We start from the raw sequence: 17,267 nt of genomic DNA, 5'->3' as shown, positions 1-17,267 counted from the left end.
ACCTGCTGTGTGTCGACTGCACACATATGTGCCTGTCATGTTTGTGCCGAGTGTGTCCTTGTGCTACTCTGTGTGTATCCCCACTGCCTCTGTGGGGATGTTTGTGGGGTGTTACAGAATGGGGTTGTGCAGGGAACTCTGTCTCTGTGTGTGCTGCGTTGTGTGGCTCAGTGGGTTGCATTTGTGTAGTCGCAGTTGAGTGACCCAACTTTTGGGAGGGTGGAGGGCTGCTTGTGTGTTGACGTGCATGTTGTGTATTTGTGTGAGATGTTGTGTGTGTTCCTGTGTATTACTGTGAGATGCTTGTGTGTATGTTGTGGTGTTGTGACGGTGTTGTGTGTTTTGGTTTGTACCTATATGTATATGGCGTGTGTGATGGGGGGGGCATGTGAGTTGTGTGCATCTGGATGTTGGTGGTTGTGTGTACATTATTCAGTGTCGGGGTGTGTGTGTGGCTGACAGCAAGTGTTATGTTACTGGGGATTGTGTGGTTGTATCTGGCTGTGGGAGTGGATTGTGTGTGTGTGTATGTGTGTGTGTGTGTGAGAGAGAGAGAGAGAAAAAAAGACAGTGGTGCGTTGGTGGGGTGGGTTGTGTTACTGTAGCAAGGAATGGGAGGGGTATGTGGTGGTGGTTGTGTTGTTGCAGGAGGGTTGTGTTATGTGCTGTGATGTTGTTTCCATTTGGAGAGTGTGTCAGGTGGGTTTTGTGTTGTTGTATTTGTTCTCCGGTTGTGGGTTTCTGTTGTGGTGTAGTGTGCAGTTAGGGTGTGTGGGTGACTTTAGGGTTTGTGTTGAAATCATATGTTTGTTGGGTTGTATTAGATGATGTTTCTACTTTGTTGTGACTGGTTTTCTGGGTGTCTGTTGTGTACTTTTGGTGAAGGTTGGGTTTGTGTGTGTTGTTGGTTGTGGTCTGCGTTTCTTGTGGATTTTGCTTATTGTTGGCTGGTTGTCCTTTGTGGTTTGTATAGTGTGTGTTATTGGTTGGATTTTGTGTCGGTTGGTTGTGTTTTTGGTGGAGGGTGTTGTGGGTTTTGTATTTTGTATCTTGGCGGTGGAGTTTTTGTGGGGTTGGGTTTGGGGCTTTGTGCATTGTTGTTCTGTGGGTTTGTGTTGTGAGGGTTTTGTATGTTTCTGGTTGTATTGTGGGTTCTCTGAGGTTGTGTGATTTGTATTTTGTGTGTTGTTGCTTGGTTGTGCTTTTTGGTGTTTGATTTCTGGGGGGTTGTGTCATCATTTGGACGGGGTGTTTTGTGAAACCTTGGTGGGGTTGGTATGACTCTGTGTTACATCTGTCATGTTGTGTTTGGCTTCATTTTGAGAGATGTGGTGTTTTCAGTTGTTGCTTCATTTGCCTGTTGTGCGGCCTGGTTGTGTGTTTGTGTGCAGCGTCCCTCTGGCAGGTTGTGTTTTGCGAGGGTGTGTTTTTGTGTGGCCTGTCGGTTGGCTGTGTTTTATCGTTGCGTTGTGTGGGACTTTGGAGGTAAGGGCTTAGCTGCCGTGTCCCGCGCTGTGGGGGAAGGGGGGAGCGAGGGAGCGAAGAAGCAGGTGACGGAGGAAGAAGGATTGTAAAATCGATGGGCTGAGCCAGCCAGGGCACGGAGCTGTCGCCCGCACGGATATATGAGCTTCCTTGATACACTCCGACTTCCACCCCTCCGCCGGCGCGGCTCCTTCCATCCCTCCATCCCTCCGCCGGCGCGGCTCCTTCCTTCCCTCCATCCCTCCATCCCTCCGCCGGCGTGGCTCCTTCCATCCCTCCATCCCTCCGCCGGCGCGGCTCCTTCCTTCCCTCCATCCCTCCATCCCTCCGCCGGCGCGGCTCCTTCTATCCCTCCACCCCTCCGCCGGCGCGGCTCCTTCCTTCCCTCCATCCCTCCCGCCCTCCGCCGGCGCGGCTCCTTCCATCCCTCCATCCCTCCGCCGGCGCGGCTCCTTCCTTCCCTCCATCCCTCCGCCGGCGCGGCTCCTTCCTTCCCTCCATCCCTCCGCCGGCGGCTCCTTCCTTCCCTCCATCCCTCCATCCCTCCGCCGGCGCGGCTCCTTCCTTCCCTCCATCCCTCCGCCGGCGCGGCTCCTTCCTTCCCTCCATCCCTCCATCCCTCCGCCGGCGCGGCTCCTTCCTTCCCTCCATCCCTCCACCCCTCCGCCGGCGCGGCTCCTTCCTTCCCTCCATCCCTCCATCCCTCCGCCGGCGGCTCCTTCCTTCCCTCCATCCCTCCACCGGCGCGGCTCCTTCCTTCCCTCCATCCCTCCGCCGGCGGCTCCTTCCTTCCCTCCATCCCTCCACCCCTCCGCCGGCGCGGCTCCTTCCTTCCCTCCATCCCTCCATCCCTCCGCCGGCGCGGCTCCTTCCTTCCCTCCATCCCTCCATCCCTCCGCCGGCGCGGCTCCTTCCTTCCCTCCATCCCTCCATCCCTCCGCCGGCGCGGCTCCTTCCATCCCTCCATCCCTCCGCCGGCGCGGCTCCTTCCTTCCCTCCATCCCTCCGCCGGCGCGGCTCCTTCCTTCCCTCCATCCCTCCGCCGGCGCGGCTCCTTCCTTCCCTCCATCCCTCCACTCCTCTGCCGGCGCGGCTCCTTCCTTCCCTCCATCCCTCCGCCGGCGCGGCTCCTTCCTTCCCTCCATCCCTCCATCCCTCCGCCGGCGCAGCTCCTTCCTTCCCTCAATCCCTCCACTCCTCTGCCGGCGCGGCTCCTTCCTTCCCTCTATCCCTCCGCCGGCGCGGCTCCTTCCTTCCCTCCATCCCTCCACCCCTCCGCCGGCGCGGCTCCTTCCTTCCCTCCATCCCTCCGCCGGCGCGGCTCCTTCCATCCCTCCATCCCTCCATCCCTCCGCCGGCGCGGCTCCTTCCTTCCCTCCATCCCTCCGCCGGCGCGGCTCCTTCCTTCCCTCCATCCCTCCATCCCTCCGCCGGCGCGGCTCCTTCCTTCCCTCCTTCCCTCCATCCCTCCGCCGGCGTGGCTCCTTCCTTCCCTCCTTCCCTCCATCCCTCCGCCGGCGCGGCTCCTTCCTTCCCTCCATCCCTCCATCCCTCCGCCGGCGCGGCTCCTTCCTTCCCTCCATCCCTCCGCCGGCGGCTCCTTCCTTCCCTCCTTCCCTCCATCCCTCCGCCGGCGGGGCTCCTTCCTTCCCTCCTTCCCTCCATCCCTCCGCTGGCGCAGCTCCTTCCTTCCCTCCATCCCTCCGCCGGCGGCTCCTTCCTTCCCTCCATCCCTCCATCCCTCCGCCGGCGCGGCTCCTTCCTTCCCTCCACCCCTCCACCGGCGCGGCTCCTTCCTTCCCTCCATCCCTCCGCCGGCGGCTCCTTCCTTCCCTCCATCCCTCCATCCCTCCGCCGGCGCGGCTCCTTCCTTCCCTCCATCCCTCCACCGGCGCGGCTCCTTCCTTCCCTCCATCCCTCCATCCCTCCGCCGGCGTGGCTCCTTCCTTCCCTCCATCCCTCCACCGGCGCGGCTCCTTCCTTCCCTCCATCCCTCCATCCCTCCGCCAGCGCGGCTCCTTCCTTCCCTCCATCCCTCCACTCCTCTGCCGGCGCGGCTCCTTCCTTCCCTCCATCCCTCCATCCCTCCGCCGGCGCGGCTCCTTCCTTCCCTCCATCCCTCCATCCCTCCGCCGGCGCGGCTCCTTCCTTCCCTCCATCCCTCCGCCGGCGCGGCTCCTTCCTTCCCTCCATCCCTCTGCCAGCCTGGCTCTCTCCGTCTCTGCCCCCCGGTCCCCAGCCCAGATGGAGGGAAGGAGAGAAAGGAGGGGGAGCTCCCTGGGGCAGTGTGTTTGGGGGGCCAGCTCCTCCCCCCATTGCTCCCCCCACCCATGGAGGGCGTTGGGGGGCATGGAGGGGGGTTCTCGCAACCCCCCATTCCTCCTTTCCCCGCCCCCACTCCCCTTCCCCACCCTCCACATCCCCTGCCCCATCTCCCCCCCCACCTCCCCACGTTGCTACCCACCCCCATCCCCCACCTCTGGCAGGAGTGGGTGTCTGGAGCCAAACAAGGGGGCCCTGCTGCGGGAGGGGGACCCAATACCGGGACCCCCAGCAGACAACCCCCCCATCTGGGCCTGGCCCTCACCCCCCCACACCTTCTCCCATTCCTCCTTCCATCCATCCTCCCACCCTCCATCTCCACATCCCCTCCACCCCTCCTTCCATGCCACATCCACCCTCCTTCCATCCATCCCCCACTCCTCCATCCCTCCTTCCATCCATCCCTCCATCCCCCACTCCTCCACCCCTCCTTCCATCCATCCCTCCATCCCCCACTCCTCCACCCCTCCTTCCATCCATCCCTCCATCCCCCACTCCTCCATCCCTCCTTCCATCCATCCCTCCATCCCCCACTCCTCCATCCCTCCTTCCATCCATCCCTCCATCCCCCACTCCTCCATCCCTCCTTCCATCCATCCCTCCATCCCCCACCCCTCCATCCCTCCTTCCATCCTCCCACCCCTCCATGCCCCATCCACCCTCCCTCCATCCTCCCACCCTTCACCCCTCCATCTCCACATCCCCTCCACCCCTCCTTCCATGCCACATCCACCTCTCCTTCCATCCATCCCTCCATCCCCCACTCCTCCATCCCTCCTTCCATCCATCCCTCCATCCCCCACTCCTCCACCCCTCCTTCCATCCATCCCTCCATCCCCCACTCCTCCATCCCTCCTTCCATCCATCCCTCCATCCCCCACTCCTCCATCCCTCCTTCCATCCATCCCTCCATCCCCCACCCCTCCTTCCATCCATCCCTCCATCCCCCACTCCTCTATCCCTCCTTCCATCCACCCATCCTTCTGTCCTCCCATTCCCCATCCCTCCTTCCATGCCACATCCACCCTCCTTCCATCCATCCATCCATCCCCCACTCCTCCACCCCTCCTTCCATCCATCCCTCCATCCCCCACTCCTCCACCCCTCCTTCCATCCATCCCTCCATCCCCCACTCCTCCACCCCTCCTTCCATCCATACCTCCATCCCCCACTCCTCCACCCCTCCTTCCATCCATCCCTCCATCCCCCACTCCTCCACCCCTCCTTCCATCCATCCTTCCATCCCCCACCCCTCCTTCCATCCATCCTTCCATCCCCCACCCCTCCTTCCATCCATCCCTCCATCCCCCACTCCTCTATCCCTCCTTCCATCCACCCATCCTTCTGTCCTCCCATTCCCCATCCCTCCTTCCATGCCACATCCACCCTCCTTCCATCCATCCCTCCATCCCCCACTCCTCCACCCCTCCTTCCATCCATCCCTCCATCCCCCACTCCTCCACCCCTCCTTCCATCCATCCCTCCATCCCCCACTCCTCCACCCCTCCTTCCATCCATACCTCCATCCCCCACTCCTCCATCCATCCTTCCATCCCCCACCCCTCCTTCCATCCATCCCTCCATCCCCCACTCCTCCATCCCTCCTTCCATCCACCCATCCTTCTGTCCTCCCATTCCCCATCCCTCCTTCCCTGCCACATCCACCCTCCTTCCATCCATCCCTCCATCCCCCACTCCTCCACCCCTCCTTCCATCCATCCCTCCATCCCCCACTCCTCCACCCCTCCTTCCATCCATCCCTCCATCCCCCACTCCTCCACCCCTCCTTCCATCCATACCTCCATCCCCCACTCCTCCATCCATCCTTCCATCCCCCACCCCTCCTTCCATCCATCCCTCCATCCCCCACTCCTCCATCCCTGCATCTGCACACCCGTCCTCCATCCCTCCTTCCATCCTCCCACCCCTCCATGCCCCATCCACCCTCCCTCCATCCTCCCACCCTTCACCCCTCCATCTCCACATCCCCACCATCCTTCCATCCACCCACCCCTCCATGCCCAATCCACCCCTCCCTCCATCCATCCTTCCATCCCCTCCATCGCTCCTTCCATCCACCCCTCCTTCCATCCTCCCACCCCCCCTCCCTCCTCCCACTCCACACCCCTCCTCCCATCCCTCCATCTCCACATCTCCTCCACCCCTCCTTCCATCCATCCCTCCATCCCCCACTCCTCCACCCCTCCTTCCATCCATCCCTCCATCCCCCACTCCTCCATCCCTCCTTCCATCCTCCCACCCCTCCATCTCCACATCCCCTCCACCCCTCCTTCCATGCCACATCCACCCCTCCTTCCATCCATCCCTCCATCCCCCACTCCTCCATCCCTCCTTCCAACCCCCCAACCTTCCCTCCTCCCAGTCCGCATCCCTCCTTCCATGCCACATCCACCCTCCTTCCATCCATCCCTCCATGCCCCTCACCTCCACCCCTCCTTCCATCCTCCCACCCCCCCTCCCTCCTCCCACTCCACACCCCTCCTCCCATCCCTCCATCTCCACATCTCCTCCATCCCTCCTCCCATCCCACCTTCCCATCCATCCTCACACACTCCTCCATCTTCCTGTCTCAGTCCTCTCTCCTCCTCTTCGTCCATCCCCCCTTCATCGCTCTCTTCCCCTCCCCTCCCCTCCATTCCCCCTGTCCCATTCCCCCTCTCCTTCCTCCCTGTCCTCCTCGGTCTCCTTCCCCCTCTGGATGCCCCCTCCATCCCTCTCTGTCTCCTTCCCTCTCTCCTTCCCCTCCCCTACACATTCCCTCTCTCCTTCCTCCCTGTCCTCCCCGGTCTCCTTCCCCACCTCCATCCCTGTCTGTCTCCCCCCCCCCGCATCCCATCTCCATCCCTCTGTCTCCTTCCCCCCCCCATTCTCCCTGTCCCATTCCCCGTCTCCTTCCTCCCTGTCCTCCTGTCTCCTTCCCCCTCCATCTCTCTCTGTCTCCTTCCCTCTCTCCATCCCCTCCCCCTCTCCTCTGTCTCCTTCCCTCTCCTCTCTCCCCCCCCGCCCGTTCACACGCTGCCAGCCGGAGTGAAGCGATGGGAAATCGATCCCACTTACTCTGCTCGCTGGAAGAGGGGGCTCCGCCGGGGGTGGGGGTGGGGGGGGAGCTGGGCTCCGGCCGCTCCCCTCCTCCAGCGCCTCCCCCTGGCTCAGGCCCGGCCCGCGGATCGATCGGGGCGCCGCCGGGGCTTTCCCATTGATTTACACTGCTCCGCGCCCGCCTTGCTCCGCTCCCTCGCTCCGGAGCTGCCGGCAGCCGCGCCACACAATGGAATAATCAATTTCCCTCCCCCCCCCGCCCTCCAGCACCCCGGCGGGGGGGCGGCAGGGAGCAGGTGCAGCTGAGCATGATGGGAAATGTAGTCTCTCGCCCCCCCGCAGGCTCTCCCCCCCCGTCTCTCGGGCCCCCCCGCAGGCTCCCCCCTCCCGCCTCTGCACCCTGGGAAGGACAAAAGTGTGTGGAGGGGGGAGCCGGGGGATGGGCTGGGAGTGTCTGACCCCCCCCAGCAGGTGCACTGCCCCCCCACTGCCCCACAGCGGCCCCTAGAGGCAAAAGACCCCGTGCCCCGCCCCTCTGAGCCGGCCAGGCCCCCCAACCCATTCCCACAGTACCCCAGGCCCCCCCCAAGCTTTCCCCTCCCGACCCGCTTTCAAGGGAGGGCAGGGCTATACTCCACGTTACACGTGGGGAAACTGAGGCACGGGGCAGCTCAGGGGGTTCACCCCACTCCCGGCCCAGCCCGGGGCAGGGCAGGGAGCTTGGGGCCAGTCGGCCTGTCTGGACAGGGCACCCTTGAACTTCACCCTGCCTTGGGGTGACAGCTGGGGGTTGGGGAGAGTGGCAGGGGTCTCTGTGCCCCCTCCCCCATCCCCTCTCCCTCACCTCACCCCACCCTGATCCTCCAGCCCCTGCTAACCCCACCCATTCCCCTGCCCCCCACACCCGTAGCCGCGAACCTCCCCCACTCCGCCTTCCATACACCCTAGACCCACATCCCTTCCCCCTAGATCTCCCCCACACCTCATCCCCTGATCCCACAGCCCTTCACTCATGCCCCCTACAACCTCCCCATCTCCCCTCCGCCCCACAGCCTTTCCCTCATAATCACCCCCCCTGCCTTCTTCACCCTGCATCTCCCCCCGGCTGCCTCTGCGCGGCCAGTGGCGCTGTCAGAAGGAGAGAGAACAGCAATAATCAGCTGTGTGCCTGCCAAATAGTCCCTGCCCCCCCACCTGACCACTGGCCCCCACTCTCATCCCAGAGCCAGGGAGAGAACCCAGGAGTCCTGGCTCCCCAGACCCCCTGCTCTAATCACTAGACCCCCACTCCCCTCCCAGAGCCAGGGAGAGAACCCAGGAGTCCCTGCCTCCTGGTGCACAAGGGGTTAACCCCATCTCCTCATTAAGGACCCCCCATCCTGCTGCTCCTAATTGCAGCTTTCCGGTCACCATAGCAACTAGGAGCAAAAAAGCGAGACAGACGCAGTTGCCGGGGCGGGGGAGTGAGACAGAGATAGAGGCCAAAGACACCAGTTTTCCCAATCCCTTAGTCGTCTGGAACTACAGCTCCCAGAATGCCCTGCTCCCTCTGGCACTACAGCTCCCAGAAGGCCCCGCTCCCCTGGAACTACAGCTCCCAGAATGCCCTGCGCCCTCTGGCACTACAGCTCCCAGAAAACCCTGCTCCCTTTGGCACTACAGCTCCCTGAATGCCCTGATCTCCTGGAACTACAGCTCCCAGAATGCCCCGCTCCCCATAGAACTACAGCTCCCTGAATGCCCCGCTCCCCACAGAACTACAGCTCCCAGCATGCCCAGCTCCCCTGGAACTACAACGCCCAGCATGCCCCGCTCCCCACCAGTCTCGCGTAACGAAGCAAATTCATTCTCCAAAGAGAAAACTCCCGCCCCGCCCCCTGGCCCCTGGCCGCGCCGGCAGCTGAGACCCAGCAGGGAGCGGGCCGGGGCCGGGGCGAGGTGCACGTGGTGTCGGGAGTGGGGTGGGTGAAGTACATGGTGCTATGGGGCTGCCATGTGGGGCAGGGAGTTGGCTGGGTGGGGGGTGTCCCGTGGGGCAGGGAGTGGGACTGGATGGGAGGTGCCGTGGGGCAGAGAGCTGGGCTGCGGCACCGTGGGGCTGGGTGGGGGCTGTCACGTGGGCAGGGAGTTGGCTGGGGGGCTGTGGGGCTGGGTGGGGGCTGTCATGTGGGGCAGGGGGCTGGGCTGGGGTGCTGTGGGGCAGGGAGTGGGACTGGATGGGAGGTGCCGTGGGCCAGGGAGCTGGGTGGGGGCTGTCACGTGAGCAGGGAGCTGGGCTTGGGCACCGTGGGGCTGGGTGGAGGGTGCTGTGGGGCAGGGAGTTGGCTGGGGCACCGTGGGGCTGGGTGGAGGGTGCTGTGGGGCAGGGAGTTGGCTGGGGCACCGTGGGGCTGGATGGAGGGTGCTGTGGGGCAGGGAGTTGGCTGGGGCACCGTGGGGCTGGGTGGGGGGTGCTGTGGGGCAGGGAGTTGGCTGGAGCACCGTGGGGCTGCGTGGGGGGTTTCATGTGGAGCAGGGAGCTGGGCTGGGGCACCGTGGGGCTGGGTGGGGGGTGTCATGTGGTGCAGGGAGCTGGGCTGGGGCACCGTGGGGCTGGGTGGGGGGTGTCATGTGGGGCAGGGAGCTGGGCTGGGGCACCGTGGGGCTGGGTGGGGGGTGCTGTGGGGCAGGGAGTTGGCTGGGGCACCGTGGGGCTGGGTGGGGGGTGCTGTGGGGCAGGGAGTTGGCTGGAGCACCGTGGGGCTGGGTGGGGGGTGTCATGTGGGGCAGGGAGCTGGGCTGGGGCACCGTGGGGCTGGGTGGGGGGTGTAATGTGGGGCAGGGAGCTGGGCTGGGGCACCGTGGGGCTGGGTGGGGGGTGTCATGTGGGGCAGGGAGCTGGACTGGGGCACCGTGGGGCTGGGTGGGGGGTGTCATGTGGGGCAGGGAGCTGGGCTGGGGCACCGTGGGGCTGGGTGGAGGGTGCTGTGGGGCAGGGAGTTGGCTGGGGCACCGTGGGGCTGGGTGGAGGGTGCTGTGGGGCAGGGAGTTGGCTGGGGCACCGTGGGGCTGGGTGGGGGGTGTCATGTGGAGCAGGGAGCTGGGCTGGGGCACCGTGGGGCTGGGTGAAGGGTGCTGTGGGGCAGGGAGTTGGCTGGGGCACCATGGGGCTGGGTGGAGGGTGCTGTGGGGCAGGGAGTTGGCTGGGGCACCGTGGGGCTGGGTGGAGGGTGCTGTGGGGCAGGGAGTTGGCTGGGGCACCGTGGGGCTGGGTGGGGGGTGTCATGTGGAGCAGGGAGCTGGGCTGGGGCACCGTGGGGCTGGGTGGAGGGTGCTGTGGGGCAGGGAGTTGGGCTGGGGCACCATGGGGCTGGGTGGAGGGTGCTGTGGGGCAGGGAGTTGGCTGGGGCACCGTGGGGCTGGGTGAAGGGTGCTGTGGGGCAGGGAGTTGGCTGGGGCACCGTGGGGCTGGGTGGGGGGTGCTGTGGGGCAGGGAGTTGGCTGGAGCACCGTGGGGCTGGGTGGGGGGTGTCATGTGGAGCAGGGAGCTGGGCTGGGGCACCGTGGGGCTGGGTGGAGGGTGCTGTGGGGCAGGGAGTTGGCTGGGGCACCGTGGGGCTGGGTGGGGGCTGTCCTGTGGGGCAGGGAGCGGGGGGGCGGCGGGGGGCCGTGACCGGGGGGGCGCTCGGCGGCTCACTCCCCCTCTCCTGCCCCCAGGGGGGCGCCATGCCGTGGGGCAGCATCGAGGTGGAGGCGAAGTTCACAGCCGGGCCGGACACGGAGGCCAGGCTGGCGGCGCTGGGGGCGGCCCTGGCCGGGAGCTCGTCCTTCCGCGACCTCTACTACGACACCCCCGACCTGCGCCTCACGCGGGCCGACCACTGGCTGCGGCTCCGCCAGGGGGCCGGCTGGGAGCTCAAATGCCCCCCGCTGCCCCCCGGAGGAGCCGCCCTGGCCCCGCAGCCGCCCGCGGGGGGCACCGGCGGCGTCCCGGAGGCCGCGGCCCAGGAGCCTCCCGCCGTGGCCACCACCTACCAGGAGCTGACGAGCCCCCGCGCCATCGTGGGCCGGCTGTGCGGGGTGCTGGGCGTGGCCCCCGCGCCCGCCTGGGACCAGGTGCCCGGCGCTGTGGCTGGCCTGGGCCTGCAGGAGTTCGCCAGCTTCGGGACCCGGCGCCGCAGCTACCGGCTGGGGGGCCTGCGCGTGGACCTGGACCAGGCGGATTTCGGCTACGCCGTGGCCGAGGTGGAGGCCCTGGTGGCGGCCCAGGAGGAGGTGCCGGCGGCGCTGGAGGAGGTGCTGCAGCTCCGGCGGGCACTGGGTGAGCAGCGCCGCGGGCACCAGCGCGGGGAGGGGGGGAGCAGGGGCGCCCCCGCTGACCAGGGCTTCTCTCCCCTCCCAGGGCAGGACGGTGCCACCCGCGTGCCCGGCAAGATGAGCGTCTACCTCCAGCGGCATCGCCCCCGGCACTACCAGGCGCTGCTGCGGGCGGGGGTGCTGGCCGGGGACCCGGAGCCGCCCCCCCAGGGCGACGACGCGGCCGGACCTGAGACGCTGGAGAAACGGGGCCCCTCCCCAGTGATGGAACTGGCGGGGGGGCCGGAGAGCGAAATGGGGCACCCTAGAGCCGGGGGGGGATTGGGCATGGACGGGCCCCCTCTGCAGCACAGCGCCCCCTAGTGCCGGGGGGATTGGGCACGGACGGGCCCCTCTGCAGCACAGCGCCCCCTAGTGCCGGGGGGATTGGGCACGGACGGGCCCCCTCTGCAGCACAGCGCCCCCTAGTGCCAGGGGGGATTGGGCACGGACGGGCCCCCTCTGCAGCACAGCGCCCCCTAGTGCTGGGGGGATTGGGCACGGACCGGCCCCTCTGCAGCACAGCGCCCCCTAGTGCCGGGGGGATTGGGCACGGACCGGCCCCTCTGCAGCACAGCGCCCCCTAGTGCCGGGGGGATTGGGCACGGACCGGCCCCTCTGCAGCACAGCGCCCCCTCGTGCCGGGGGGGGATTGGGCACGGACGGGCCCCCTCTGCAGCACAGCGCCCCCTAGTGCCGGGGGGATTGGGCACGGACGGGCCCCCTCTGCAGCACAGCGCCCCCTATTGCCGGGGGGATTGGGCACGGACGGGCCCCTCTGCAGCACAGCGCCCCCTAGTGCCGGGGGGATTGGGCACGGACGGGCCCCTCTGCAGCACAGCGCCCCCTAGTGCCGGGGGGATTGGGCACGGACGGGCCCCTCTGCAGCACAGCGCCCCCTAGTGCCGGGGGGATTGGGCACGGACCGGCCCCTCTGCAGCACAGCGCCCCCTAGTGCCAGGGGGGATTGGGCACGGACGGCCCCCTCTGCAGCACAGCGCCCCCTAGTGCCAGGGGGGATTGGGCACGGACGGGCCCCTCTGCAGCACAGCGCCCCCTAGTGCCGGGGGGATTGGGCACGGACCGGCCACTCTGCAGCACAGCGCCCCCTAGTGCCAGGGGGGATTGGGCACGGACGGGCCCCTCTGCAGCACAGCGCCCCCTAGTGCCGGGGGGATTGGGCACGGACGGGCCCCTCTGCAGCACAGCGCCCCCTAGTGCCGGGGGGAGTGGGCACGGACGGGCCCCGTCCACAGCACAGCGCCCCCTAGTGCCGGGGGGATTGGGCACGGACCGGCCCCTCTGCAGCACAGCGCCCCCTAGTGCCGGGGGGGATTGGGCACGGACGGGCCCCTCTGCAGCACAGCGCCCCCTAGTGCCGGGGGGGATTGGGCACGGACGGGCCCCTCTGCAGCACAGCGCCCCCTAGTGCCGGGGGGGATTGGGCCCGGACCGGCCCCTCTGCAGCACAGCGCCCCCTAGTGCCGGGGGGATTGGGCACGGACGGGCCCCCTCTGCAGCACAGCGCCCCCTAGTGCCGGGGGGATTGGGCACGGACGGGCCCCCTCTGCAGCACAGCGCCCCCTAGTGCCGGGGGGATTGGGCACGGACGGGCCCCCTCTGCAGCACAGCGCCCCCTAGTGCCGGGGGGATTGGGCACGGACGGGCCCCTCTGCAGCACAGCGCCCCCTAGTGCCGGGGGGATTGGGCACGGACGGGCCCCTCTGCAGCACAGCGCCCCCTAGTGCCGGGGGGGATTGGGCACGGACGGGCCCCTCTGCAGCACAGCGCCCCCTAGTGCCGGGGGGATTGGGCACGGACGGGCCCCTCTGCAGCACAGCGCCCCCTAGTGCCAGGGGGGATTGGGCACGGACGGGCCCCTCTGCAGCACAGTGCCCCCTAGTGCCGGGGGGATTGGGCACAGACCGGCCACTCTGCAGCACAGCGCCCCCTAGTGCCGGGGGGATTGGGCACGGACGGGCCCCTCTGCAGCACAGCGCCCCCTAGTGCCGGGGGGGATTGGGCACGGACGGGCCCCCTCTGCAGCACAGCGCCCCCTAGTGCCGGGGGGATTGGGCACGGACGGGCCCCCTCTGCAGCACAGCGCCCCCTAGTGCCGGGGGGATTGGGCACGGACGGGCCCCTCTGCAGCACAGCGCCCCCTAGTGCCGGGGGGATTGGGCACGGACGGGCCCCTCTGCAGCACAGTGCCCCCTAGTGCCAGGGGGGATTGGGCACGGACGGGCCCCTCTGCAGCACAGCGCCCCCTAGTGCCAGGGGGGATTGGGCACGGACGGGCCCCTCTGCAGCACAGTGCCCCCTAGTGCCGGGGGGGATTGGGCACAGACCGGCTCCTCTGCAGCACAGCGCCCCCTAGTGCCAGGGGGGATTGGGCACAGACCGGCCACTCTGCAGCACAGCGCCCCCTAGCGCTGGGGGGAGGGAGATTGGGCACAGCGCCCCCTAGCGCCGGGGGGGGGGAGAATTAGGCCTGGACTGGCCCCTCTGCAGCGCAGCACAGCGCCCCCCAGCTGCAGCCCGCGTAAGGCTCCTGCCTGTAACAGCAGGGCCCTATGGGGCTGGCCCACGGCCAAGCAAGCGAGGCAGGCGGCTCCCTGCCGCGTGATGCCTGCCCCGGCCCAAGGGCGGACACAGAGGAAAGCTGCAGCCGTGGGACCCGCCCCTTTGACCCCCGGGGGGGAGGATGTGGACAGCTGCCCCCCCCCTTAATTCAACCCAGTTACGCTAGGCTGAGGCAGCCCCCACCTGGGGGGGAGGGAAGTTTGGGCTGGCAAAGAGCTGGGGGGTATGGGGGGGTCAAGGGTCATGCTTGGCTCTGGTTGCCCCCTAGCTGAGCAATGGGAGAGGACGGGGACCCTTGGCCTGAGCTCAGCAGGTTGTGCTGCCGCGCGGCGCCCCCTAGTGACCGGCTGGGCAAGGTCCCCCCAGTGACTGGATGGGTGATGGGCCCCAGGGCACAGCGCCCCCTAGTGACCGGCTGGGCAAGGTCCCCCCAGTGACTGGATGGGTGATGGGCCCCAGGGCACAGCGCCCCCCAGTGACGGGCTGGGTGAGGGGCCCCTGTGACGAAGTGGGTTTTTTCCGTGTGGTCCAGGGGGTCGCATGCAGAGGGAGCAGGACTCAGTTTCCCTGGGTGTCACTGGTTTAACGAGGGGGGGGAGGAGTTCGGTGGGACCCCAGCCCATGGCCTGGGGGATGGAGACCCCAGCGACTGGGGACCCGGCTCAGGAGTCGCAGCCGGTTTTGGCCGGGGGGACAATGGGCCCCGGTGACCTGAGCAGCCGGTTCCAGCCAGAGGGGGGCTGAGAGGGGAGGAGACCCAGGCCCGGTTTACGCCCGTTTCCCTGGAGAGAAGCCAATGGACAGGGGGGGGCTTGGGGCCGGGGGTATCGGAGGCCCCGCTGGGAGCAGGGGGCTCGGGGCTGGAGGGGGGATTGGGCTGGGCTGGGGGAGGCCAGGCCGGGGAGTTTCCTGTGCTGGGTCCAACCCTCAATAAACCTGTGTTACGCTGGGGAGAGTCGCTCCGGGCTGGAGACCATGGGGCATCAGCCCCTTCGGGGGCAGAGGCCGGGGGGCCCTGAGCGAGGGGACTCCCTGGGGGGCCCACGGCGGAGCCAGACGTGCTGAGGTTCAGAGAGGGGCGGCTCCAGGAGGTGGGGGGGCCTGACCCCGAGGGAGAGTGGCCCCCTGTCACGGAGTGTGGGGGAGTCAGGCCCTGCACCCCCGGGCTCCCTGCCGATTCCCCAGGACTCTCAGCCAGCCAGGAAAGCAGAAGGTTTATTCAGACGACAGGAGCACAGTCCAGGACAGGTCTTGCCGGCACAGATAACCGGATCCCCCCGGTTAGGTCCATCTTGGGGCCCCGGGAGCCCCACATCCCCCCTCGGGGATCAGAGCCCGGTCCCTGCTTCCCCTCTATCCCCAGCCAGCTCCAGTCTGCTCCGGCCCCTCCTCTCTGCTCCGCTTCCTTCCCGGGCCAGGAGGTCACCTGACCCCTTTGTCTCCAACACCTTTAGATGCACCTTTGCAGGGAGGGGCCCGGCCATCAGTTGCTAGGAGACAGAGTGTCAGGCATTCGGCCTAGCATTCCCAGCCCCCAGTACGAACAGTCCCACTTCGTCACCCCTCTCCCCCCTTCGAGACCGAACTGAGCGGGGTCACTCCAGCCAGTGACCCGGGGAAGTTCGAACCCACCTACATTCCCACAGAGGCCCCAGGGTCCCCCCCGTTCTGGGGGAAGAGTCACCCCAGGTCATTTCAGTTTCCTGCCCCCCTGTAGGTCGGGGGGACTCGAGGGCACTTGCAGGTTGCAGGGGGGAAGCCTTATGCCACCCGCGCCCTTTCCCCACCCCAGTACCCCTGGGGTGCACGCGGGGCTGGGGCCTTCTCCCCACGTTCCAGTCTGGGGGGCTGTGATTCGGGCTCTCTCGGCTCAGAGCCCCCTTCTGACCCTGGCCCCCCTCTGGACAGGCTCCTCGGGGCGGGGCGAGGGCCTTACAGCCATCTCCCCCCTGTCCCGGGCCTTCCTCCCCCTCTGGCAGAAGTCACAGGAGCGGCAGTGCTGCCGGACATGGGCAAAGACCCCAGGCCAGTAATAGTTCTGCAGCAGCTTCTGCTGGGTACGCCAGGCTCCCGGGTGCCCTGAGGGGGGAATGTCATGGGCCCGGCACAGCAGCTGGTGGCGATACTCCTGGGGTACCACCAGCTGCCTCCTGATCCCCCCTGACTCCATCTTCCCTGGGGGAGCCCATTCTCGGTACAGGAGCCCCTTCTCCCACAGGAACCTTTTCCGGCCACCTCGTCCCATGGTCTGTCCCCCCCCGAGGCTGGCCAGGTCCCCTATCCTCCGCAAGGAGGGGTCTTCCCGCACCGCGGCCTGGTACTCAGCCGCTGGGGCAGGGGCGGGGATCTGCTCTCTCTCACCGGCTGGGTCTGGGGCCACAGCCTCTCTAAGCCCTGTCCCGGGGCGTTCCCTCCCCACCCGGTCAGGGTCCGGTGCCCCGGGCAGAGTGCCTTCCCCGGTGTCAGGGTGCAGAGCCCTGTGCCGACTCTGACTACGGTTCACGGCCAGGGCACCCCGGGTGTTACTGGGCCAGTCCTCGAGATCCCCCCCCATTAACACCTCCGTGGGCAAATGTGGGTGCACCCCCACGTCCTTGGGGCCCTCCTTGTCCCCCCACTTCAGGTGCACCCTCACTACAGGCACCTTGAATGGGGTCCCGATCACACCCCTCAGGGTCAGGTAGGTGTTAGGCACCATCCGATCTGGGTCCACCACCTCGGGCCGGGCCAGCGTCACCTCTGCGCCCGTGTCCCAGTACCCAGTGACCTCCCTCCCGCCTACCTCCAGGGGAACAAGGCACTCGCTCCGGAGGGGCAGCCCCGTGCCCACCCTGTAAACCCAAAACTCAGGGTTGGGAGCATCCAGCCCCTCGGAGGGGTCGACCCGGGGCCCCCCTCCCTCCTTCGCAGGTGGTACGTGGCCAGCAACTTTCCTGCGAACACTGCTCCTCATCCGGCTGGGTCTCTACCAAGTTGACCCGGTGGGGGGTTGGTCTGCTCAGTTTGTCCGGGAGTTTGGGGCACTGGGACCGGAGGTGGCCCCTCTGGCCACAGTGATAGCAGCGCATGTCCCGTTGGTCCCCTCGAACCGGTCGGTTGTCCCTGGCGCTGGCCGTTCCCTTTGGGAGGGGGCTCTCCCGATTCCCCTTTTGGGTGGTCTCAGGATGACTCTCTCGGCGTCGCGACGGGCCTGTTCCTTTGGGGCTCCTCCCTGCCACCCCCCAACCGGCTCTTCACATAGTCATCGACCAGCCGCCCTGCATGTCGCGGGTTCTCTGGCTTTTGGTCCCTTAACCACAGCCTCAGGTCAGATGGGCACCGCTCATACAGCTGCTCCAGGACCAGCAGTTTAACCACGTCCCCCTTCGTCTGGGCCCCATCGGCCCACTTGCTGGCGTACCCCTCCATGCGGACGGCCAGTTGCAGATAGGAGACCTCAGGGGTTTTATCCTGACTCCGGAACCTCTCCCGGCACATCTCAG

At 67.1% G+C, this 17,267-nt stretch overlaps 3 protein-coding genes across 7 annotated transcripts in view; 1 reads left to right on the top strand and 2 right to left on the bottom strand.

The window, feature by feature from the left end:
* LOC123347467 (sperm protamine P1-like) overlaps window positions 1–3,050 on the bottom strand; it is a gene marked incomplete at its 5' end in the record, with an annotated part of 18,781 nt that extends 15,731 nt beyond the window's left edge. The window contains 2 exons of the mRNA XM_044984883.1: window positions 1,843–1,903; window positions 2,874–3,050. Of these exons, the coding sequence (XP_044840818.1) occupies window positions 1,843–1,903; window positions 2,874–3,050 (238 nt within the window). The remainder of the gene's footprint in view (window positions 1–1,842; window positions 1,904–2,873) is intronic.
* ZFHX2 (zinc finger homeobox 2) overlaps window positions 1–7,073 on the bottom strand; it is a 38,314-nt gene extending 31,241 nt beyond the window's left edge. For both annotated transcript variants that reach the window (XM_044985755.1, XM_044985757.1), the window contains exon 1: window positions 6,886–7,073. The gene's annotated coding sequence lies outside the window, so the exon portion shown is untranslated. The remainder of the gene's footprint in view (window positions 1–6,885) is intronic.
* Window positions 7,074–8,675: 1,602 nt separating this feature from the next.
* On the top strand, window positions 8,676–14,581 carry THTPA (thiamine triphosphatase). 4 transcript variants are annotated; one of them, XR_006573076.1, is made up of 5 exons: window positions 8,676–8,805; window positions 10,564–11,167; window positions 11,249–11,478; window positions 11,638–14,141; window positions 14,210–14,581. XR_006573076.1 is itself a non-coding variant. In XM_044984582.1 (3 exons), the coding sequence occupies exons 2-3, from the start codon at window positions 10,573–10,575 to the stop codon at window positions 11,524–11,526; spliced, it is 873 nt and encodes a 290-aa protein (XP_044840517.1). In that variant the 5' UTR covers window positions 8,676–8,805; window positions 10,564–10,572; the 3' UTR covers window positions 11,527–14,581. The 4 variants fall into 4 exon arrangements, 1 of the variants encoding a protein (XP_044840517.1); XR_006573074.1 differs by having other exon boundaries at window positions 11,249–14,141; XR_006573075.1 differs by having other exon boundaries at window positions 8,704–8,828; window positions 11,249–14,141.
* The last annotated feature ends 2,686 nt before the right edge of the window (window positions 14,582–17,267 follow it).

This window comes from Mauremys mutica, chromosome 13 (genome assembly GCF_020497125.1).
Source record: "Mauremys mutica isolate MM-2020 ecotype Southern chromosome 13, ASM2049712v1, whole genome shotgun sequence".
In the NCBI taxonomy this organism is placed as follows: Eukaryota; Metazoa; Chordata; order Testudines; family Geoemydidae; genus Mauremys; species Mauremys mutica.
The sequence above is the reverse complement of the archived record's forward strand: the minus strand, read 5'-3'. Positions and strand labels throughout refer to the sequence as shown.

Coding starts and splice junctions, on each gene's coding strand:
- THTPA (XM_044984582.1), top strand. CDS start 10,573: ATGCCGTGGGGCAGCATCGAGGTGGAGGCGAAGTTCACAGCCGGGCCG. Junction 11,168..11,248: donor GCAGCTCCGGCGGGCACTGG/GTGAGCAGCGCC, acceptor CTCCCCTCCCAG/GGCAGGACGGTGCCACCCGC.